At 40.3% G+C, this 25,011-nt stretch overlaps 1 protein-coding gene across 3 annotated transcripts in view; it reads right to left on the reverse strand.

Annotated features, from left to right (window-relative positions):
• Positions 1-2,616: 2,616 nt before the first annotated feature.
• SMAD5 (SMAD family member 5) overlaps positions 2,617-25,011 on the reverse strand; it is a 34,539-nt gene continuing 12,144 nt past the window's right edge. Inside the window, exons 2-8 of one of the 3 annotated variants that reach the window (XR_004754344.1) lie at positions 14,216-14,850; positions 12,773-13,024; positions 11,458-11,577; positions 10,620-10,841; positions 7,907-8,163; positions 4,241-6,667; positions 2,617-4,000 (exon numbers count right to left, since the gene is read on the reverse strand). Coding sequence is in view for 2 of the 3 variants with exons in the window: in XM_035338453.1 (XP_035194344.1) it covers positions 6,524-6,667; positions 7,907-8,163; positions 10,620-10,841; positions 11,458-11,577; positions 12,773-13,024; positions 14,216-14,618 (1,398 nt within the window). In the remaining variant the exon portion in view is untranslated. Of the gene's footprint in view, positions 6,668-7,906; positions 8,164-10,619; positions 10,842-11,457; positions 11,578-12,772; positions 13,025-14,215; positions 14,851-23,955; positions 24,118-25,011 lie in introns of those variants that run through there. The other 2 variants (XM_035338453.1, XM_035338452.1) reach the window with 2 other exon arrangements.

Here is a 25,011-nt window from a genome sequence, read left to right on the forward strand (position 1 = left end):
TCAGTCCAGGTAAGCAATCAGCTTCCTTCTGCGTTCCTATTATATTTGCCGGTGTCTGGAGTGCAAATCCCCAGTACAGAGCTAGAGCCAACCATCTTCACTACACCCGTATAAAAATGCACAGGGTGACATTTCTTTACTTAGAAGTTTCTACACAGATACCCAAAACTTCAGGGGAATGATTACTTGTGTTGGATGTTATTAACCCAAATTGCTAATGCTGGCTGCCTCCCAAACACGAGTCAGCACAAACCAACTCTCTTGCCAATACTCATCAAGCAGTGAGATGATGCAGTATCTAAAAAAGTACATTTAACCGAGGGGCTGGTAATTTACAGGTACTTTGGGATTGCTACAAATGCCTTAGTGCACACAGAATATAGCAGGCTCTGCATCCCCAATCAGAAGATAAGCTGTTTAAGAATTTAGGATTAAAGCCAGTGCCATCAGTGAGCATGGTCCAATGATTCTTTTGATTATTTTTTAATGCTGGCAGTGTTTGGAAGGCACACCAGGTATACACAGTGGAGCTTTTGAGTAACAGCAGGTGAAACAGATTCTGCTCTGACTCGTCTCACCCCTTGTCACACCATCAGCTGTCAAAACACACAACCAAACACACCTCCTTTCCCCTCCAGCCCTCAGATCGCTAGTGGTCAGGGCAAAATTCAGTGATACAGGCATGTAATCAAAGAGGTGAGCTCCCTAGACAAAATTCCTTGATTTCCTGCTATTTAGCTTTGGTGTAAAACTTCCTGATCAAGCAGGAGGAACAGTAAATATTCTGTAAATATTTGTCGATTGAGCTCTAAATTGCATGGTGCAATCCCGAATTTGGAAGTCAAATGGAAACAGCATTTCCACAATGCCACGTGCTCACTTCAGGAAAGCTGCCTGGGGCATCCCCATTCTGTACACCAACTCCAGACCATCACCAGCATCCTGCTGGATGGATCCACGCATGGCAGCACCCATCTAACTAGAGTATCTCATTTCCCCAAATTTCCTAACTTCTTTGGAACAGCTTTTCTAGGTAAGGAGAACTTCTTGGGATGGAGTCCGGGGAGGCAGGGAGCACTGCACTAGACGAGGCAGGCAGATTTCTCCTGGCACAACACACAGGCCACCCCACATCTTGTTACTGTAAATGCCAGTTACGTGTTTGCTTTTCTCTGCACACAGTGAACAGAAGCGGCCTCTGACTCATTTAACACACACCGCAGGTTGGGGTGGGGCGGGTGAGGTGGCATTTGCCCAAAGCTTTTTCTTTTCTAAAAAATAATTAAAAATAACACGCACACAAAACAATAACCAATTTCTGAGATTACTTTGGCCAGCTACTCACAAGGATGTAACCATCAACTGTTAAAATACTTCTAATTTTCCCAGAGTAATAGGATTAACAGAACCTCTCAAATTGTATTAAATAATGTTTTAAAGCTATTAGTAAGATTTTTTTCTTACTTTATAGAAAGCTATTAACACAGATCCAAGTTTCTGGAAAACCAACAAGCCACTGCAACGTGTTAATTTGAGAAGTTACTAACCTGCAAAAAAGCCTGTATCACCTGGGCAGTACTATCACAGTGAATCTTTTGTCAGCTTTTCACGGCCATTATTCTCTTGGAAGAGCATCAAAATGGGTTGAGAAAAAAAAAATTCCCCTTCTCCCTTGCGTCTCCCAATCTCAGCGCGAGTCTTTTCTACCTGATTGGGTGCTCCTTCGTACAGTGCAGGTGCACATTCATAGGAAAACCAAAATAAACAAAAACTATTACTGAGAAGACAAAGAACTTCATGGAGTATAACTGGGAGGTGGTGGTCTGCTAGCGAAACGAAGCCCCAAAACAGGAAGCACAAACAAGAATCAGCACTGGTTTTGATTTGTCCTTTCTGTAGTTCTTACATGGAATGGCAGATTTCCGTGGAATTGGGACTCAGTATTTTTGCACTCACCCTAACCAAAACAGGACTTCTTTTGACTCACGCACACCCTCAATTCCTAGTTCATCCTGTTTCTGTAGTATCTTGATAAACAAGAGAAATGTTTTCTTCTCCTCACTCTTCAAAAGTTCATCTAATACACAGTAAAAGGAAGTTTGCTAAAATGCTCCTCAATTTCTGTTTTATTGGGAACAGCACTTGAATTTCAGGAGATATTCAAACAGCCTTCTTTTCAATGAAACGGCTATCGGTCATCAGCCTAAAGCAATTCAGACCTGATGAGTGGCTGTTTAAAAAGGTTATGGTCAGCCACAATGGTAGAAAATAAATTAACCACCCCCAAAACACACTAACCAGAACGTTACTTACAGATACACATCGGTGTACTACTGATGTAACTATTTTTATAAGTATCAGCAAGTCAATGTAATTCCTGCCATCAGAATTTTTGGATGGCTATATAACAAAATAATTTAGCGTGTTTCTGAGAGAACTGCAGCAAAAAGCTATAGGAAAGCATTTTTAAAGTTACAAGATCACGTTTGTATGAGGAGGAACACGTACACGGTAGGGCATCAGCAGGGAGTTGCAAGAACTCAATATAAGGCAACCCTTGTAAGTATTTCAACACAATCTGAGATACAGATAAAGGAAATCAGAAAAATCTGTAGGTTTTTTTCGTTTGTTTATTGAAATATGAGCAGCAGTATGCAAAAAATATCTTTAAAACATAACATAGCAAAACCTAGTAATTTTAAAATTAACAAAATAAAAAGATGTTTAGAGTTAAATGAAAAACTCATTGCTAGAACTGTGTTTCCTACAATGTAAACAAAAGCATAAAGGTTATGCTTGCAACAAACACAGAAGCAGGTTTATGGAGCAGCACAATAAAGCAAATTTATGTTGTAATCTGATGGTTTGGTCTATTGATTTCAATTCAGAATGGGTTTCCTTCCTAAACAGAAACTTCACAACTACAAGTTAGTCACATTTTTGTCTTTTGATGCAAAACATTTAGCAGATGTTTTGTTGGTTTCTCTGAAGACCATCACTAGCAACACTTTGGACAACTAAAACAATACACTGGAAAAAAAAAACAACGTTAAACTAAGGAAAAAGCTTGACACATTTCAGTGTTTGTCTAGACTTCCATTACAAAAGTAGCTGTCCAAGAACTGACAACTTTCATAGTGTAATACTGTGGGGGAAAAAAAAAAAGTCATAGCTTCAGGCAAAAACCAGAATTCCAATATTTTAAACAGTTCCACACTGCGTCGTGATGTGTAGGCTGTTTCATCACCGTTTTGACTAATGGGCTGTTTTGTTAGGCTTGTCTCTCATCAGTCAGCCATACTAGAAGTTTTATTTTGGTTTCCTTTGGTCCTATAGATTTTATAACCCAATGTCAACTCTTGGTGTATAACTACTTCATGCCTAACACAATTAAATGAATGTAATACTTACACAGGGCGCTGGATTGACTGCCAGCAGGACTGAAGTTCTTAGAGAAGGAACATCCAAGCTACTATCTTATCTCAGTGACTATAAAAGCAAACCCAGAAAACTTCAGCATTTGCCTGTTTCAGGCTCTTTACTGGTATTGCCAAAGCTGTTAGTTAATGCTGTGGTTGGTTGTAAAGTAGAAACATGCCCCAAAAGGAGAAAATGCTTACACTTACAAAAGCCAAAACAGTTTTCACTGAAGAGTAACATTCAGTCTAAGCTGGGCTATACTGGAAAGGCTCCATCTTCTGCTACCACACTACTGGCTGATTCGATTTCTCCATCCCTCCATCTAGGATAAGTGACTTATACACAGGTATGCTGCAACAGAAGCAGCAACTCTGCTATCACTACACTTGAAACATAATTAGTGTCAAACAGTTCTCACCCAACCCGTCCATGCACTGATACCTGAATTTTGTATCAGCAGCATAAACTAAGCAGGATTAGGACCGCCATGAACCAGTAGTGCACACAATTTGCTAACTAAGAAGCTCTCAAAAAAGTCCTACTTAAAAGGAACAGAGAAGCAGAATAGAGGCAAATCTTACTTGGTCTGCCCTTGCAAGCCTGCCCTGGCGAAATCAGCAGCCACAAGGATATCTCCGGCACTGCATATATTACAGATCAAGAATATGTACACAAGCACAGAAATGCCGGAGTACTTTAGCACTTAATGACAGCATCAGAAGTGGGTTAACTAGAGAGTATTGCAGAAATTATGGTTCATTGCCTGGGTAGCCAATCTAACCACAACACTAGCACTAAGCAGCAGCTCTGACTCACAAACTCCCACTTCAGCACCCATTCTTGAGTCATTTAGTTGGCCACATCCAAACAAGTGAACAGAGATGAAGCCAGATGAAAAACATTTTGGATAAAGCAAGATCTTGTACCTACAACTGAGATCTTCCCTTAATCCAACGTGCCATGACATCTATAATAAAAGCTAATCCAGAAAAAAAAAAAAAAAACAATCTGTAGTGTCAAATACACATATTCGTCAACTTGACAAAAGCCGGGTCTGGGGAGTGGAAAATCCAAGTCTGATCCTGTGGCCAACTGACTTTGCATCTTATTCAATCAGCAGAACCATCTGTGGGTTGTAATCCCAAAGAATGAAAGAGAAGGCCCCAAAGATGAGCGGCAAATACTGTTTGATTTTTTTCCCCTTCTCCTGAAGATGCACTTGTTTGCTTTTAAACACACTGGAGAAACTGCTTAAAAAAAAAAAAAAAAAAGAGCAAAAAAAAACAAGTAATATAGAAATTCCTGTACAAGAGAACATTAGGGTTCTGCAGAAGTGTTACAGTTTATCTTTATTCCTTTAAGGCATTTCATAAGAAACATTTTAATGACACGTAAACAACTTTATTCCTTTAGGATGATCTGTTACTTAGGTACCATAGGATGCATGATTTCCACATTTGAGCAGAAACTGTCATTCAACAGAAGACAAAAGAACTTGTGTAAGCAATCGATGTCTCAGGATTGCAGTAGTTAACTGCAACACACCTTTTAGTGAGTATTTGCATTTTTAAAGTTTTCAGTCTCTCCCCAAACACTGAACTCTTTCCTGAAGAGGAGTTAGGGAGAGTGAAAAAGAAAATGAGGAATTCTGCATGCAAAGGCATTTTGTACATAATTAACTTCTAATTCTCTTAGAATGTTTCTTTCAACCTCATTTTTTTTAAATTATTTAAAAGGGCAAAACTATGCATATGTTACTTAACTGATTTCTTTTAGTGTTTAGTACAGTGTTTAAATTGAGTAATACAACAGTACAGGCAACAGGATTCCTTACATGACAGAGAAATTTCATCATCATATTAATGCAGTCCTTGAATTCCATAAAGCTGCCAATTACAGTTTTGAGTCTTCTGACTGAACACCTGCCGTTAAGGTCAGGCTCAAGACCACTTTTCTTGTAGGCTACAAAGAAGTGATTACTTTTGGTCATTACCAACAGGTCTGTATTAAATTACATGATCTGGAAGTAAAAGCTTCTGCATTCAGTTACTAACTTGCTAAGCCACTCACAGTCTTCAAAGAGACTCAAACTGATACTGAAAGTGAATTAAATAGTGTAATCACTAATACTGCATAAAGTCTACCGAGAGATTAAAAAGCTTAACACAGATCAATTCCAGACAGGTAAAATAAACAGCTAGAACACCGAAAAGAAAACAAAAAACTTATTCCTTCGAAAAAGTAGTAAGCACTGCCATTTACAAATTGTAGTGTTTATGTTAAAATAGAGAAAGGTACCTAAAAAGAAATAGGCCTTGGCAACCACATCCAAACGGCATGAGTGTAAATCAAAGCAAAACAACAATTACTACTCCAGAAACGTGCAAGATGTTTATCTTGTATCAATTACTATTTAAAATGGTGGTTAAAAGCAATATTACAAAACTGAAGTGGGAAAAGGCTAAGAACTGCTACTCTGCATTAATATACAGTGTGTTTACGACAGCATTTTCCAATAGACAAGTGTTTTTACACCACTCCAATATTTGTAAAAAGTATATTTCATGTGTACACTTAAAAAAATCATTGTTCAATCTGAGGCAAATTAGCCATAATAGTCTAATTTTGCTTATGACAGATGTCAACCTTAATTTGTTAAGCAACTACTCTAAAAATACAGCTTGCAAGCTGGAGCTGCACATGTTCAAACAGTTTTATAAACGTTTAAAAAAAATCCCAAACTATGATATGTATTTATTTTTCTGAAGTCAGTCTTCATAATCCTTGTCCCTACAGGACAAAGAGAAAAAAAATTTCCAGTTAAGACATATGCCTGTTTAAGTTCTACTCCAAGTAGGGGAAAAGTGTTCTGAATTTTTCAATAGACTTTTTTCCCTTAGGGCTCAACTGTCACTTAAGCATCACAAGAACAAATTGAAATGTAAAACTGATCAGCTATACACAATGGAATTGGTCACAAAGGGATTAAAAAAAGTTAAACCGTAAGATCCATTCTCCATACAGCTCACAGTATCCATACTGGAAGTTTCTCTAGAGTTGGAGCAAGTTCACTAAAAATAACGCTGAAGATAGAATTTCAGCACTATGAAACAGATGAGATGGGATTAAGAGGAGAACCCATTTGTGTAAGTACTTTATCCAGCCACTGGAGGGGCCCATGAAGATGAATTTCTATCCAGCATGGGGTGCTCGTGACATCTTGTCGATGATATTCAGCTCCCCAGCCCTATAAAAATGAACAAAATGTTATCCATCAAGTTGAAAATACACTCACATTTTGAAATAACTGTACTAACAAGCACTAGAAAGTAATCTAAGATGTTTATCTGAAGGTAACTCACCATCTAACAACAAATCTTATCATCTTTAGATAAGAAAAAAACTCAGGTTTGAAGGAGTGGTAGGGAGGCTGTGCTCAGAAGCCTCAATCAAGTCTTCTCTGCTAGACCGAGTCATTATGTGAGCTCCAGAGCAACTCCTAGCTATAGCTGCATCTCTTTTCTGTTTCTCCTTCCTGCTCCCTGTCCTCCACACTCTCAAACTGAACACTGTTTATCACCATTGGCAAAACGAGCAATTGTAAGATTTTGAGAAACGTGTCTCATCCTGTGCTTATGCGGTATGTAACTAGCTGGAGTTCATTTGGGTCTGTAGGCACCACTAGGACATAGATCTAAGGAGTAGGACAGAGTATAAAATATGTAACGATGTATCTGGTTAACTTGAAGGAACCAGGAGCCCTACCATGTTTACTAACTCAGGCCAAATAGCAAGTGCAAGAGGTACAAAAAGATCCTTGAGGCAAGATCCACAGAATTCCATTGGTTTTAACAAGTCAATTTGTAAGCAGTACAAATATTTCCTACTGCATTTCATTTTAACTTTGAATACATCATATCAAGCTTTCTTTTTGGACAAAATGTGATAAAACCTGGAGGGACAACCAATTTCAACGAAACACTACTGTGAGAGTAACAGGACAGTTTGATTTCATGAATTTATATCATTTTATTTCCGTATTACCAAATACGTAATTATATAACTGTATTTAAAGTGTTAAACTATTTGAAGGAGTTGCACAATTTTATTCAATCACTTACACTCCTCTCTACTCACATTCTTGTAATGCTCTTGTAGTTTATTTTGCTCAGATTTAGAGCACTAGCTCAGATCTCCTTTAGTAACTTTAGAGTAACTACAATGATTAAAACCCTGTTCAGAATACTTAAGTAACTAAATACACAGCCAATATTCAACAGGCAAGCTGTGCTTTTCTTTTCATGTACCTATATCCTAATTTTCTTCATTTCTCTCTCCTAATTCAGCATTTTCAACATATTTAAAATTGGAAAGAATCAAATGAGGTTCAGAACTGCTTTCCTGCATGTCTACGGTGCCATTGTAAATTACTGCTGAGTACCCAAAGCCACAGTAAGTTTAAATGCCTCCCAAATAATTTCTTTACCTTCACAAAACTCATTCGAATGGTGCACATTTTGGTGAGTTCGTATACTGCTTCAAATCCGTGGTTGACAGACTGAGCTAAAAGCTGAGCAAATTCCTGATTGTTAAAAATTTTCAGACTGCATCCACTGGGAATCTTGCATACAGTTGTTGGATGAAAGCCGTGATGGTAGTTGCAGTTCCTGCTCTGTACAAATATGCTGCTATCACTTAAACACTCAGCATAGACTTCCCCACCAACATAGTAGAGATGAACACCTTGAAAAAAAGAGAAAAATGTTTCAATTTTTTTTTTTCCAAAAAATACAGTACTCACCCCCCTTGAAATCAGAGACAACTAAATTAATTTTCTGTTTAACAAGCTTTTTGGAAAAGCTGTTTTGTCCCAACTGTCTTACGCCCACAGTGTAACACATTTTCACCTCAAAACACAAGAGGCTTCATTATACACCAACCACTAGATGTCCTTCTCTCGTCAACTACAGAACAGAATGAAAAAACTACTCCCCATCTCAGCAGCTATTTCAAGCTGGTTTCCTAGAGAACTTATGCAGATTTTAAAACTGCATTTTTAAAAAACTGTTGGCTTCCGCCCATGGGAATTCCAAAGGAAATAAAAGAGTCTTCGGTGCAAGGGTAGTGATAGACATGAATGAGAAAATATATCCCTAGTCTGCTTGGATTTTCAGCCTATTTTTTCAAGCGAAGGGAGATGTGAGTCCCATTATCTGTACAACTTAAGTAACATCAGGTTTTACAGACTTTACAAATCAATGCAGACCCTAGATTTATTACAACTGCCTGGTTTCAGCTATGCACATAATTCCCTCTCTTTATATTCTGAAGCTCCTACTACATACTACATCTGACTCAAAATTTAAACATAAAAGTCACTAATCCTTGCAGTGCCTGACCATGGATTCTCACTGCCATTTTTCCACCAAATCTCCTCCCTCTCCCCCACCCGCCGCTACCATACAGTTGTGATTTAGTTCCGTTTGGTTAAGTCTTGCTTGAAAAGCTCTGAGAATCAACTGCTGGCTGTCCCATCATTAACCAGGTGAGGCTATAGCAAGCCAACAGATCATCCAGACAGCAACAACTGTTGTGAACACTGCTAGATCCACTTGGGACTAAGGCAGAATGAAGTTTACACAGAAGAACCCTTGGCTTGATCAACAATAAACAGCTGGCAGAAAATCTGGGTGAGCAAGAATATATCTTCACTACATTACCCTATTTATGGCACAGAGACCACCACCACTTGCTAGCTGAATTATTTTTGGTAAAGGCCTACTGGGAGATATAAAAAGAAGGGAGCTGTATAATGTAACAGTTTGAGAAGAACACTGATACTTCAAAAATAAACCAATGCACAATTAGAAATCACTTATACTTGCAGTACAGTATGTCTACAGAAAAAGTGTCTACAGTGTGTAGAATTGGGCAGTTTTGGGGAGGCAAAAAAAACACAAGACGTTCCAAACAAAAGCCACACATTATCTTTTATCCCAAACCAATCTTAATTTTTCTCAGGATTGCTACCATAAAGCAAAGTTTTAGCTTAATAACTAGTACTAGACACACAGCATTTTAAATCTCCAGATTTACTCAGTCACTACTATTCTATGTGATCTTAAATCCATTTTAAAATTTAACATTTCTCTGCCAATACCATCAAAAGTGGTCAAAGCAAAAAAATCTGATGTTTTCCCCTACTCCCATCCACCTCAAAAAAATGAGCTGTTCTCCATTTATATTATTAACCCTTCTTAGGCAACAGAATTGCAGAGATAAATAAACAATTCAAAAGGGTTGCCATGTTTATAGTAGTTTCTAATTAAAAGATTCGTAAGGGAAAGGACAGGCCTTGAAGATACACTATCAGCGATAGTGACTTGCATCTGGAAATCTGCAGCCCAACCATACCAAACAATTTTAGGTGCTAAAAAGGCCTCTGGATCGGTGCAATAGAAATCAGGTTCTCTTCTCAGGACTTCACCAGTTAATTACAAAAAAGGGCATGCTCAGAAAGGGAGCGCTACATTTTAAGATAATCCAAGCACATTCCATCAAGGATGAACACTGCGCATCTATACATGCTATCAGCCAAACATTACGGGAAAACTAGAAGATCTTGCAAAACCTGCTGTCTCCAGGAATCCCTCCCACACACATACACACCCATGGATTCACTCAGACAAATGAGCCCTTGCAGTTTTACATTAGCACTTCAAAGTCCTGCTGCCAACTTATGCAAGATATTTGAACATACTGTAGACAGCAGTGTAATACCCTGCATGAACAACAAAAATAAAAAGTGTATCTTTGATATACTGTAAAGTGGTATGAAGAATTTGATTTACGAAGCAGATATAAAACTTCAGAAGTCCTGCAGTGCGTTTCTTGGTGCTGAAATAAAAATTTCTACATACTGAATATCGTTACCCATAACAAAAAGCCCCTTTGACACTATAGCTTGGTAAGAAAGAATTAAACTTTTAAAATAGTAATAAAGAAAAATGTATGCCATTTCTAAACCAATTAGAAACAAACCATGCCTAAATAAGTTGTCTTCAGATACTGGACAAGTAGATAAACCCGACTACTTCAGCTTCTCTGTGCTGCAACAATGACTACTCACAAGCAAGAACAGAAGAAGTAAAAACCATGAATTTAGCTTCCTAATCATGCATAACGTGACAGAGCTTTACCTTTCCCAATATGTCGTCTAGTGTTCTCAATTGTTGAGTTGCGATTAACATTTGAGAGCAAACCTAAGCAGAACCTGTTTTTATTATTGGAGGGATCTGTAAACCCATCTACTAAGACACTTGTAGAAGATGCATGAAAAGCCTCTCCAACACGATTATTTAATTCGTAATACACGATCGAACACCAGTGTTTGGGTTCTTCATAGGCAACAGGCTGAACATCTGAAAATAAGCAAAATGGAAATAACAGTTTACATAAGTGTCAAAATATTAAATCTAAAACTGTAAAGCAAGTCTTCCAGAATACCAATAATCTATAGCTTAGCCAACATTTGTGATGGGCAAGAACAGTCCTGATTAACGTCTTAATTATTTTCATGTATTTCAGCTAGTCCGTTGAGTCTAATCACTCTATTTTAAGTCTGATATCAAGCAAAAAAAAAACCTGCACAAAAAATACAAGTGACTGATACCTGGTGAAACATTCATCTCTCCACTTTTATATTTTTTTTAATTATTGCTATTTTGGCAATTTTCAGAGCCTTTGTGCATACACAATTCTGACAGCAAGAAAAACTATCAGGAAAAACCCTAACTCTGAGAAAGAAAGAGTTTAATTCATCATAAGCCATACTACACATCTGAGGCATTAAAAGCAAGAGAGGCAAATGAGCATGGCAAGTTTTGCTTCTTAGTTCTTACTCTTACAACTCCAGTTTTTCTTGGATTACTTCCACTTATCAACACAGATTTATTGCATCATTTGAAGTTATTCAACTTGGTTGCGAGTACTAAGAAAACAAACAATGCTACTTTTGCCCCATACTATACGACTTACCTCTGGTAGATATATTTGGCATGATTTGAGGGATCATTGTATTGCTTGTGTCCATAGACTGAGAGTTATCCTGCCCCATCTGATCATCAGGGGGCATATATGCAGGAGGTGGAGTATCAGCTACAAACAAGAAAAAAAGAGACTGAATAAACCTCAACCATTTCAATTATTTATTTATTCATTTTACAGTTATAAACACATTAAAATATTCTTTAATAGGAGATACGAAAACATTTGGACCAGTTTTCAAAGCAACATGAAGACAATACAGCCAGCTGTCTTTATAGCAAACTTCAACAGCTGTATTCTTAGTTTAGAAGAGACAGGGCTAGACATGAGAAAAACTGAGATATGCGCTTTTTTTTTTTTTATAACTGCACTTCTGCAGCTGGACAAAACAACTATAGCTCCCACTTTTTGTAACACAAACACCAGCTTTTAGGCCCACTGCTTCTCTCTGTTCAAAAAGAAACGAGGAAGAGGTAGAAATACTAATGCTATTTGCTATAGCCTAACGAAGGCCTACACCAGACAGTTATTTTTTCACTGCTTGTGTAGGCTGAGTTCTTTGCACAAGTGTGCATCTCTGCATCGCTCCCTGCATTCAGCAGCGGTTAGTCTACTAACACACTATTATCCCCTCTTTCAGAAATTCCCTCTGGATATCATCCTTCCTACTGATCTCAGTCAGCCCCCACTCGAGAGGGGTATCGTGCTGACTGGACACTCTTCTTGCAGCAATGTGCTGTCAGAAAGAAACAAGATGAGGCCACTGAGCTCGTGGAAAGATTAGTTCAATTCATTACTTTCATGGCTTTCTAAATCCCACCAATAACCAGACAGATTCAACATGGCTCCTTCCTTTTGCCCCTTTCAGTCAGGCTTCCCCCCATTTTCACCCAAATCAGTTAAGCTTGTTCCACTGAGAATTTACTCCATTTTTTGCAGTTGAATACAATATTTAAGTGTTTCCATTCACAGGAAGACATTAAAGAAAACCTTCTGCTAAGCCTGTTGCATCAGCTTTCTTTTCAATGCTTGACTTTCTTCTAAAGTGTGCGTCACTTATTCTACATTGAAGCTGTGCAAAGTAACTCACTACTATGGTATCTGCGACAAAGAATATTTGGAAAGATAAAACAATTAACTCTAATCAGCACCAAATCCAAGATTAAAACTCTTTAACATGCAAGCAACAAAGTGATTTATTTTAAGTACCACAAATTCCTGAGTTAAGTCACAACAGGTCTTAGCACTGCAATAAAACCTTTCCATTACTGTTATTAAGTTCACATTTATGCTTACGTGTACTTACCTGGTAGCTGAAACGGACTAGATGGTCCAGAGCTAGCTGGGGAGCTTGGGTAAGTGCTGCTGGCTGGAGAAGGTGGATAGGGACTGTTTGGCGAAATGGAAAATGGAGTGCTGTTGGGTTGCTGGAAAGAATCTGGAAATGTTGCATTATGTGGCATATGTGGTTCGTTGTGGCTTAGGTTCCTGAACTGAACTAGTAGGCTGTGCTGTGGATTGAATTCACTATGTCTAGGCACTAACACTGGAGGTAGAACTGAAAAAAACAAGCAAACAAAACCCAGAGAAATTTAGATTAAAACCTGAAATAGAAGGAAAAGGATATAAACCACGTGCTCACCATGAAAATTTCAATACCGGTATGTGTGGAGAGAAGAGGATTCATCTGTCATGCCACCACCCCATCCTCTCCTTTATTTCTAAATTACACTTCATCATGGACTAAAACTTTACCCTTGTAAAAAAAAACAGAGCAGAAGTACACTTATATTTCATGCAACTGGAAGCTTTTTTAATTATTATTAAAAGCAGTTCACGTGCAGTGCGTAACGAAGTACTGATTTGGAAGTGCAAAACCCACTGAATCTGTGCACAATCAAAGCAATACTGACAGAAATCCAAACAACATTACTACAGTCAAACTATATAGCTACATATAGACCTTTTCACTGAAGACAAAGAATCTGTAATACAGCATACAACTATTGCTAAATTTGAATTTAAACTTTTGAATTCAAGAGTGCTAAGTCTGGAATTCAAGGGCTACAGTAGGGCCCTTGAGCACAACAATCAGTTGCAGCAGAGATGCAACCATTTCGTGGAACAACGGAAGGCATTTTCACCACACCTTCCAGAGCAACCTAATTCTCTCTCCCACTCGTAACCACAGCCCTCCCTCCTCACCTTCTCCCAAGGCAATGTGTCTTAACAGCAGACTTGCAACCTGACGCAAATGTGGTACCTACCTTGATCTAAGCAATCATTCCTAGTTCTGTTCAACTTTGCTGCCTACTGGTGGGAGTCAAGTGGGGAACACCAAATTCCAGGATTTTTTTAATCCCCTTGGTTCATGTCACCCACTGATGAAATATTAAGCCCCTGAAAGAATGTGACCAACCTCCTTGCAAGGACTGCGATTTGTAAACAAGTGTCTTAAAGAAAACAAGGTCTTTTGATTACTGCCTTCCTACTTTATGGTAAATAAGGACTTTGGCACTAACTTTTCAGGTGGCAGGCTGAGGGAAAAGCATGATTTGCCACCAAGAAAAACAGTACAGAATGGACAGCACACCTCACCATAGCCCCGCAAGAAAATTACACTTTTGAACATTGCTCTTCCAAACTCCCTCATACACCGAATTTAATTCACTGTATAGTACTGAAGTGAAGAACAGCGGTGGCTCCTGGAGATTTTATCCAGCTTTCAGATAGCCATGCTCAAACATACCTGGGCTCTCCACCCTCTTATAGTGGTATGGATTGATGCAGACTTCCTTCTGTTTAGATCCAAAAGGAAATTCACAAATATCCAATGGCTTCAGCTCATGATGGCTTTGGAGATCAGGCCAACGCCAAACACGACAGTAAATTACATGGGGAAGGCCTTTTCTGTGAGAAACTTGAAGTCGTCCATCTAAAGAACGGGGGATAGTAACACACTTGCTGGGCTGTCCTGGACTACTCAAGGCTTTCTCCAGTTCTTCCATAGCACCCTTTTTCTTTTTCAGCTTTTTTACCAAAGCATCAACAGCTTTTTCGGCCCATTTTTCTTCTTCATCTCCTTGTTTCCAGCCCAACAGACGCTTTACAGCTGGGCTAGTAAAGGAGAACAAACTGGCCATTGACGTCATTTGACACAAGTCTTCAAAAGGTTTGTTGGGTTTTGTCTGTTTTTTTTTGTCTGTTGTTGTTAGGCTTTTTTTGGTTGTTTTTCCTCTTGTTTTCACACAAATGTCAGTGTGTATCAAAAGCAGTTACTGCCACTGATGAGCTGCGCTCTTTCTTGGACGCTGACAAACGAACATAGATGCCAGTGATGAAGTCTTCACATCAGAAATAACCATCAATTCTTCCAACTTAGCACTGTTAAGAAGATGAGTAAACAGGTAATTAGTAAATAAGGCAAAACAAAAAAGCAGATATTAAAAGAATTCCTATTTCAACCCTAGCCATTGCATCTGATATTGTTCCAGAACAAACCCCCAAACTATCAGAATCTCTGAATAAAGTAAAACGTGATCAAAGCCCCCAGCTGCTGCATTTCTGGTTAGCGGGAAAAGGGACAGTTAGAGGACCAAAGAGGCAGCGTGGTTTCTGTCAACAACATTGCCCAACCGTTCTTTAAATCCATGAGCTTCTTCCTAAAAACAAATTTGGGAAACATGCTTTAAAACTAGTGTTACATCCCTGTCATGGTGCTTCACGAGAAGACAAACTCGCTACCAAGAAACAAGGAAGAGTCATGGTGGAAGCAGCAGTTCCACAGCCATTACTCCAGAGAAGTAATCAGCTTCTCATTTATTTATCAAAAGGAGAAAATACGAATGCATCTACTAGTTCCTGAGCTCTAATTAGGTGCTCCATGTTTTTTAAAGATTAAGACATCCCCAAACCAATCCCTCATGAGCCGTTCAGAAAGGTGGGCAATCTTTGCAGCCATGGCTATTTTTACGTTGCACTTCCTTCTATCTTCTAAGAAGAATATTTGAAGCACTGGATATTTTTAGCTGTTGGCAAAAAATAAAGAAATGTTTTCCGTTCCCCAGAAAAGAGGAGGGGGAAAGGCATGGCCATAAGTCCTAGAAATGCGACCTTTACTACCAAGTGCCCCAGAAAGGGGAGAAGGAGCAGAACAATGCTGCACAACTCACACAGCGCTCATGAATGGCGGGGTTTTCTACCACTCACCAGCTCTCATGCAAATCCTTAAAATGCCGCTCCCCCTCCCAAATTAAGGAGTAAGGATGACAAGAGGAAATGATGTGCCGTGGCAAAGAACTGATAAGAACTTGTAAAATCTCTGGTGAATACTAAATAAGCAAGTATAGACAATGAGCAGCTGGCAAAAAGCAAGAGCAGAGCTAAGAGAAAGGATGTCAATAACAAAAGATGTTTCCTTTCTTGCTACAGAGACTGCCAAACAACATTGTCTCTCAACTTTTGATAAAGTGTGGTGAATTAAAACACCTAACATACCCCGGGACACCAAACCTGCACCTAAGAGAAAAAGGGGAGAAGAAGATGATTTAAGAACCTCTATGCTAGTTTCCTTTGATTCCTACATTTAATCACACGGATCTTTTCTCCTCCCATCTTTGATTAATTAAACGTTATCTGATAAGGCTTTCCTGCACGTTCAGACACATTTAAAAACACACTTAAAGACACAGATGGGTACTTTCCTTTAGAATTAAGGACCAAAAAAATGCCTTTCAATAACCCTAGCAACTTACTGCATTTTGCTATTGCAACCACAAGACAAGTGCTGAAGCCTACACCAAAGCAAGCAGTAAGCATCACCAGCCAGAGATACAGCAACCACCCCCAGCAAAGCATTTGTATTGCCCCACACAGAGTAGTTCTAGGTTTTCTAATGGGAGGGACAAAGTGAGGACAGGAGGGAACAGAGCCAAGGGCACTTGGCTATGATGAAAAGTTTAAAGTCTTATAAATGATTTTCGCAGGAAAAATAATCCACTTATTTCAGCCAGTAGCTCAACTCCACTGGTGGTACTTTGATGCTTCAGCTTTTTTTCAATACTATGAAAAAAATGGGGAAAGAAAAATGAACAAAAACAAAATGAAAAGAAATTTAAAAGACAGATGTCTCTAACTCTCTCAGCAGTCCTAAGGAGAAGGTATTGCAAAAAGGAAACAAAAAAAGCAATAACGTATCACCAACTTTCTGAAGAAAAACAAGGACGTGGCAGCATCTTCAACAGAAATTTCATTCCCTAGAACAATTACACACGAGAACCTCTGCACCCTTCAAAGTAACAGGAAATACATAAAGGGAGAAACTTGGCCAAGAACACAGACTGAATTTATTCTTTTACTGAGGATAAAAGTTTAGTGTTCTAAAAAGTAAAAGCTGTTTATGGTGACAATTAACTTACTTCCAAGCCCTGGGTACATTCAATAGTTGGAAGATTTCAGCAGCTGCTCACACCCCTAAAAAAGGAAATGAACCCACCTACAATCTTAAGACCAGCGAGAAGACAATTAAAAACTTCTATTTCTGTTTCTCAGCTATGCTTTCAAAGAATCTTAAGCATCATCAAGGCAGAACATACACTAAAAATTCCTACAGTTAAGCTCAAAATAGATTTCAAGAAATACTCGTCTCCTGCCACTCTGATCTATTCCGTAACAGCTGCCCCATCTATACTTGGCAATCAGATTTACTGATGTATGATTCTATTATGTGATTGTCTTTTTTTTTCTTTTACTATTTCAAACACAACAGTAACATGGAACAAGGAACGAAATTTTACTTGTTGTCTATCATTTCAATACCATCTACTCACAACTATTCTCTTAGAATAAATAAGCAACTAAAAGCAAAAAAGCTAGAACTAAAGCAATGTTACAATAACTGGTATTTGTAGGGCAAGTCAAGAGAATTTTGATAATTGACTGTCTCATAAACAATGATTTCAGAACAAGTCCTTTTGAAATAACATAATTAGCTCTCAAAACTTTACGTTAAGTCTGAATCCCTGTCAACAAAAGCAAAGCCTAGTAAAGCAAGTATTCCTGGAGCATCCTAACAATTTGATCTGATTTGTTTCATCTTCAGCAAAAAAAGTTTCCACTTACTTGCCTGTACTATGAAAAATAAGACAGCTGAAGTTGAAAACATTAATATCATTTATTCATTTAGAGTAAATCCGTTCTGTCCACCCATGAGGCTTTCTAGACTCTTTTGCTCAAGTGCGTTTTTACCTGTTCAAGAGGGCTTTTACCTGTTCAGCGAAGGCAAAAAAGAAAGCCTGCAACAGACTCCTATACTGACAGGCTTCCAGAAGTGTAAGTGACACTGACTGTACCTCATTGCAGGCTTTCTGGAACCTCATTCTAGAACAAAAAATACTGAAGGTTTACAGCTTTTTATTATGAAAACAAACTAGTATTAAGAAGCTTCATAAATTATTTGTAGAGTAAAAGCATTTCCTTCTTCGAAGCCATTTAAGGTCACAAAGCAGTATGTTCAGGAATTCATGTACAGGAACAAAACATTTTCATGTGTAAACTACAGCTCTTCTAGGATTTTAAAACTTCTGAATGAGTTAATACATTTAGAACATTTACTTGCATTTGCTGTAATTCCAACAGCTAATTATTGAAAGGTTTCTAACTAATCGTGAGATCTGCTAGCAACAGCTTCACCAGATCATCTGTATTTACAACCAGTTTCTTCCAAGGGCTCACACATGCACGTAACGAGACCAGACTGCAGCACACCAGTGCATTACCCTCATATATAAAAACATTTATAGTCTTTATAGACTAAAAGCAATGAATTGCATGAGGTGACGTGAGGGGGTTTTCAATGGGTGAACACAGATGGAAGTAATTGCTGCGCCAAAACTAAGACTTTGGGGCTGACACTATTTGAACTTTTAGAGTTCTTACTGATGAGTACAGCAAACAGAAGGAAACTAGTCGTGTGAACAAGTCCATTGTTCGAACCCCTTCTTCATACCTCATCAAGCCAGCTAACTACAAATTTGGGTAACAGCACAATGCACAAATTACTTTTCATTTACGAGGAGAAAAATAGACTATCGTTCATCTACCATCACAGACATGAAGCAGCAGAACTACGTTTTGGTTTCTCTTCTGCGATTTTCTTAGTCTACTCCTGCTGATTCCAAACTACGAATTTCCCACCTGTAAAATAGGAACTTTAAGTCCCATTCACCAAGTAGCCCATCACCCCAAAGGAATAAGAAGCATAAAATACCTAACAACGTGAACCTCGTCCTTTCCTCCTGTCAACACTAAGCTTGCATTGCAAGCGTACAAATGTTATTCTTTGCTGCTTCATTTACTAGTTTGCAAATGAAGCTTCCTGCAGCACCCGATCCAATCAGAAGTGCTCCTGATTAGAAGCTGCTTTGAGACTCAGTTTCACAATATAAACAAACCACCCCTTATAACTAGCTACACAATTGGTAGGTCCTTAGAACTGCTTCAGACTTGCCAGTTAAAACTGTTTAGCAGTCAGCTCTGGTGCCTAACCTCATTGCCCCTTCAAACTTAGAAATGCTGCAGTACTTTGCCTCCACGGACACGTTAAAACAGTTTGTGTGTTTGTACAGAAAGCTCCCAAACCCACTTACAGTATAATAAGTTCATTGTGCTATACTCAGCTATCAATATTTTAAAACTATCTAAAACTGCAACTTCTGTTCACTTGGATTCACATCAATTTCACTTGGTTTTAGTAAAATCCTTTTATCCCTATAAATGTCTTGAACAGGAATTGTGCAGGATGGTGCTTGGTTTTACAATCATTTTCCAAAGCCTACATCTCACACTGTAGCCTAGCATATGGTCCCATGCAGTGGCATTCATTAGTCTTTTCTTGAGGACAAATACAGAAGACGCATTAGAGTTCCAGATTTTTTCCATGCACATCAAAGTTAAAATGAATCTTAAGGTCACACTTGGGCAACAAACTTGAAGGGCCTACGCTTTCCCTGCCATCGCCACAGCTTTGGAACAGGAAAGATTTTTCTTCAATTATCCTGTGCAGAAAACCTATCATGAAAAACGAAAAGTATCACCCATCATTTGGTTAACTCTTGTCCTCTCGCCCCTCAGGGGTAAGGAAAAGATGAAAGGAGATTTTAGGAAGGATACCAACACGGAACTTGTGGTGTTTCCATCAGAACTGCGCTTGCATATCTAAAGAGACATCTAATTGAGTGAAACATAACTGCTTTTAGACTAGCTCTAGAGTTCTTTGCTTCAAACGTGCTTTGTAAGGCAATAGTTTCTAATTAATAATACATATAAACAAGAACAGAAAAGAATTGTCTGGTATCTTCAAAAATGTCATTAACTGTGACTGCTCTCCCAACAAAAACTGTATTAACAACTTCAGACATGGCTTCCTCACACAATACTACTTCTTTTCATTTCCACATCTGTACATCATCTAACACAGCTTTAAAAAAACCTGAAGCATATAATTCTGTCAGCTGAGAAGTATTTAAGTAGCACTGGTAAAAGAAACAACAAAAACTGTGAGGCCAAGCACTAGATGCAAGTAATGAATGGGACATGGAAGAACTGGTACCATAAAAGCTGTGTAGCTCGGACCACAAAGGTGAAGCCTGTTTGCCTGTTTTTATTTAGCCTTCTAAAAATTTGCTGCAAGAGAATAATACAAGTGATAATGATCTATAACTCCTACAAGGTACAGCCAGGAAGAGTTCACCAGAACTCCAGTGCATTTCAAAATGGGAACTGATGCCAAGAAAACCTCAGGAAGAAGTGTGACCAAAGAACAGAAAGTTTTGAATGTGTTTGGCATCATGGTACAACTTAAGTTTAAGTGTGATACTATGTAAAAGAGGCAGAGGGAAAAAAAGCAAAACCTTCCCAGGCCTGAAAAATATATCTATTTCTTAAGGCATCCACTTAGAACACAAAAATCCTGTGCTCACATGGCCCTGGTTTCCACAACTGCTCTAATTATTCAGCTTTGTAGAAGTCTCAAAGCCTGCAAATTCCACCTTAGAACCCAAATCTCTCTTTTAAGTATTTTACCAGAACCGTGCATTTTCTCACACTCCTGTTTCACCTAACTGGCATTTTCCAACAGAAGCATTACGCTGAAAAATGCCATCATCAACTGCAGTCAGCACTTCTGAAAGTCAGCCCTAAAACTGCCTCATAGTTTTAAGGTTATTCAGGATCTACCCTAACCACAGCAGGTAACTACAAGCTGGCAGCCGTTTCTTGATTAAAATCGCCTACATGGACATCGCTAAACTTCACTAAACATGAAAGCAAAAACTTATGCTTCCACTGGTAGGATGGTGGACATGGCCAAGCAAATGGGTATTTAAAATGGACTCAATACTCCACCTGAAAAAAAGAAGGAAAAAAGAAGACATGCTTATACTTCCCACCAGCCCTAAAATACATTAAGAAATTAAAAAACTTCACAAAGCCCTCCAAAAATTTAGCTGCTCACACGCAAAGCCTTCATTAAAGAATAAAATCCTAAATACTGCCACTAAAAATGTGAATTGGCAACAAAAAAAATGTAACTTGAAAGCAGGGACCACAGACTTTCATGAAGCTTTAAAAGAGGGGAAGAAAAATAAAGATGTATACGTGTGTGTATTCGCTTCCACTCCAACTGAATTGCATTAAGACTGTGACAAGTTTACAAAGGCTACAGGATTTGGAGGGAACACTGACAATAGTAATTCAGCAAGCCTTTTTCCCCCTTGCACAGAATGAATGAATGGCGAAGTATTCTAAATTTGTCAGTTTGTGACATGCACTGACCCAGAATTCAGAGACACTACCTCATAGTTGGTGGATCAGTAGCAGCGTCCTGACAAAGATCCTCTGTCAAGGATGACAGTCCTGGCAGGCGCAACCTTGGTGGTAGGTCAGGAGGGATACGGACTTGGCAGGCGACTCCCAGCACCTTGCCAACCCACCCTGGTCAAGCGGGCTGAAGTGCCAGCCAAACTTTTCGACGTGGTCACAGGAGCACCACTGAGAAGGCTTCCAGAGAACAGTGCAGGAACTTGCACCGAGACTAACGATAACTGCGAAAGTCTTGAATTACTGCTCAACTTGCTTTTAATGAGCTGTTTATCAATGTTAGCCATGAAACATCTGAAGCGTTCTCAGCTAACGCAAGTACCTTTCAATTCTGAGCATGAACTGCTCTCCTTATTTGAACGAACTAAACATGTTGCTGTAAAAAATGATCTAGGGATCTTTTAAGGAATATTAACTCATTAAAAATAATTTTAACTACGCTATCACAGACATTAGAAGAAACCTGCATTTTAACAACATGGAACATTTAACTGGCAGCAAAGGAAGGACTACGGACTTGCAAAGGATTGCCCCAGCAATAGGCCCACAGGTATATAATTTAGCTAAGGGCAACAAAGTAGTTTTTAGAGTTTTCTTTAGAGAACTATAAAGAGAATATCATAGAATATCTTCCTGAAATTAAAAGCATCCTCTGGAAGATTAAAGATCACAACGTAATTTGCAAAGACCGTTTGACCAAATACAGAAATACAACATTTAACAGAGCATTAGCACTCTACCTTGAGAGATGGAATTTCTTCTAACTCAGATACCATTCTGTCATCCTGAAAACTCTGCACAGGAGATCACCTGCTCAAGCTGCGAGATGAAGAATCCGACTTCATAACAAGAACAAAGAAGTACGGGGTCCACAGCTACTGTTCCTTCAGGTTCCACCGCAGGTTAAAACCCTGAACTTCAAAGGATAACCACCCACTACAGCTGTACGCTGCACACCGTTTTGCTGTGATCTTCCGTCATCAAGAAGAGAAATGCAAGGGAAGCCTCTCATCCTCTTCTATGATTTCTCATCCCTACTCCAACTGCCCACCTTCCTGGGCTGCCACGAGGGAAGTTTTCTTTAGGAAAAAAATTCCTCCCTCAAGCATATTTTCTCCACATTTGAAAAGGAAATAAAGGTTTAACAATGGCAGGTACCTCAGCAAGCACAAGGTTTGCTGTGGTTTTGTTTTCTAAAGTGTGTGCCATTAAACACTTACCATCAATTTTTAGGCCAAATGAACAAAATTTTCTATCAGATGTTAGACTAAACCACTATCAAACAGCAGGGATTAAGACATTAAATTCAGCAACACCCTACACAGACATAGCACTCAGAAGTTACAACATACTAATTATGAAACATCTTCAATTAAGTTATTTGCTTCTTCTATTAACTTCCACTACCACCAGCTGCCAATTTCGTAAAGCATTACAGCTTTTGAAGAGCACAGGCACGTGACTGAGAAATGCATGTACCATTTTTTTCCCCTTCTCTTCACTCAGATTCTCTAACTCCTCAGAATATCGGGAAGATAATCCGTGCGGAACTCCCATAATCGGGATGTGCACTGCACAACACCTGCTTCAGTCGTCAGGATTTTAACGCCACACATGACAGATAAATTACCTGAAATTAACGAAGGAATGAAAACCAGCCAGAGATTTCATCTAAAGCCATCACACACTGACAATCTAATTTCCCATGACAAGACAAAACTTACAGGCTAATGCAAACTTTGACAGTTATTCCTCAGAGGCTGCGTTAAAGCAGAGAGCCCACGTCATTCACTGAATAAATCCTGTAAACCCATAGATTCCACCACGATCTTCAAGGCCTGTTACTGAACCTTTGGGAAATCAGTTCTTCCCCATTTTCCTAAGAAATACCTTCACTTAATTTGCTTTAAGTCACATCAAAAACTACACTACTGGAAGAGAACGCAGATCATTTGATCCCCAGTCTTGTGCTTTAACCGCAAGACCATATTTCCTCTATTAAGTTTACAACCCACAGAAAACAAAAATTGCCCCTCTGAATCAATTCCGCGGCCCATCTGTTGTCAAGCAGCTGTCAATGCCGGGGGAAGGCTGGCCAGGCCGAGGCCGAGGCGACGAGCAAGGAAGAAGGCGCCGCTTCACCAGCGCGCTCGGGACACGGGCAGTTATCCCTCTCCTCTTTCACATGTTCAGGCCTTTGACAATCTAAGAGCGGAGTTCCTCAGCTTAAAAAATGGGGGGAAAAAGCAAACCTTTTATTAGTATTGAGGCAGCTCCGTGCACAGCACGAAGCGTGGGTTAGGGGGGTTAATGGGGCTGCTCCTCCAATCCCCCCACACCCCCCAGCGGCCCTGTGGGAAGGGTCCCGGCCTCAACCAACGGGATAGAAACTTCCCGAGGGGAGCACAAACTTTCCTACAGGGGCAAAACCTCTCAGAGAGGGGCACAAAGTTTCCAAAAGGGAGCAAAAACTTCCCAAAACGGGGGGAAAAACTTCCCAAAAGGGAGCAGAAAGTTCGGGCCCGCGGATCCCCCCTAACCCCCCCGCCGCCTCACACCCCCCCTCCCGCGGCCCACGGCGCCTCCCCCGGCCCCCGGGCCGCCCTCACCCACCCGGCACGGAGCGCGGGCGGCCTCCCGGCCGCGGCGGGCGTCCCCCTGAGGGCCGGCGGCGGCGGCGGCTGGGCCTGGGCCTGGGCCGCCCGCTCCCACCACGACGCGAGGGGACGGCGGCGGGGCCGGCGGGGCCAGCGCCGGGACCCGGATGTGCGCGGAGGGGCGGGGGGAGCCCCGCGGGGAGGGGAAGGTGGGGGGGGGGGGGGGAGAAGGGGGCGGGAGCGCGCGGGCTGGCGCTGGCCGCGCGTGCGCGCTGCCGGGAGGAAGCGGCGGGAAGGGGCAGGGGCGGGAGCGCTGAGGGGAGAGCGGCGGAAGGGTCCTCGGAGAGAGTCGTGGCTCGGAGTAGTCGCTAAAAAAAATGAAATAAAAACGAATCAGAACCCGAAATTTAAAAAGCGAAGAAGAAGAAGAAGAAGAAAATAGATGGCCGTGTTGTCTCGTCTCAGATGTAGCCTGCCACAAGATGGAGGCATAAAAAGCTTTAAAAAGCTCTGCTAGAGCTTCATGTTGGCCTGCGCTAACCTCACCGCGCTGGGACCTGCCCACGGCCTCCAGCAGGCACAGCACCCGGTCTGCTCGGTCCCAGCTGTGGGATAGCCGCCGGCCCTGCCAGCCTCCTGCTGCCGGCCCTGCCAGCCTCCTGCTGCTGGCCCACCATCTGGCATAGGCCTGGCCTGGGCATTTGGGGGATGTTTTCTGTCACCAGGTTTTATGCGCAGTGCTGAGGTACAGCTACGATCCTTCAGGCGGCTGGAACTCACAATCACCACAACCATCCTCACTGCGTGACATGGAAATAAATGGCAGTGGCCACTGCTTCTCCACAGCCACTTGTTGAAAGGCAGAGAAGCTCATTTCAGAGAGGTGCTTGGCCAACGCCACCTCCTAGAAGCACAATGCCTGACCTTGATCAAGCATGCTGCAAGCTAATTGTGCATTTCTTGTCATCATTAACTATGTAAATCAGTGAATACAAGAGTTACTTAATGAAGAATTGAGTGCCAATCTGAGCGGGTGGCACTGCTCACCACTAAGCACTGGTGAGGCCCAAAC

The sequence above is a fragment of the Oxyura jamaicensis genome, chromosome 13 (assembly GCF_011077185.1).
Source record: "Oxyura jamaicensis isolate SHBP4307 breed ruddy duck chromosome 13, BPBGC_Ojam_1.0, whole genome shotgun sequence".
Classification (NCBI taxonomy): Eukaryota; Metazoa; Chordata; class Aves; order Anseriformes; family Anatidae; genus Oxyura; species Oxyura jamaicensis.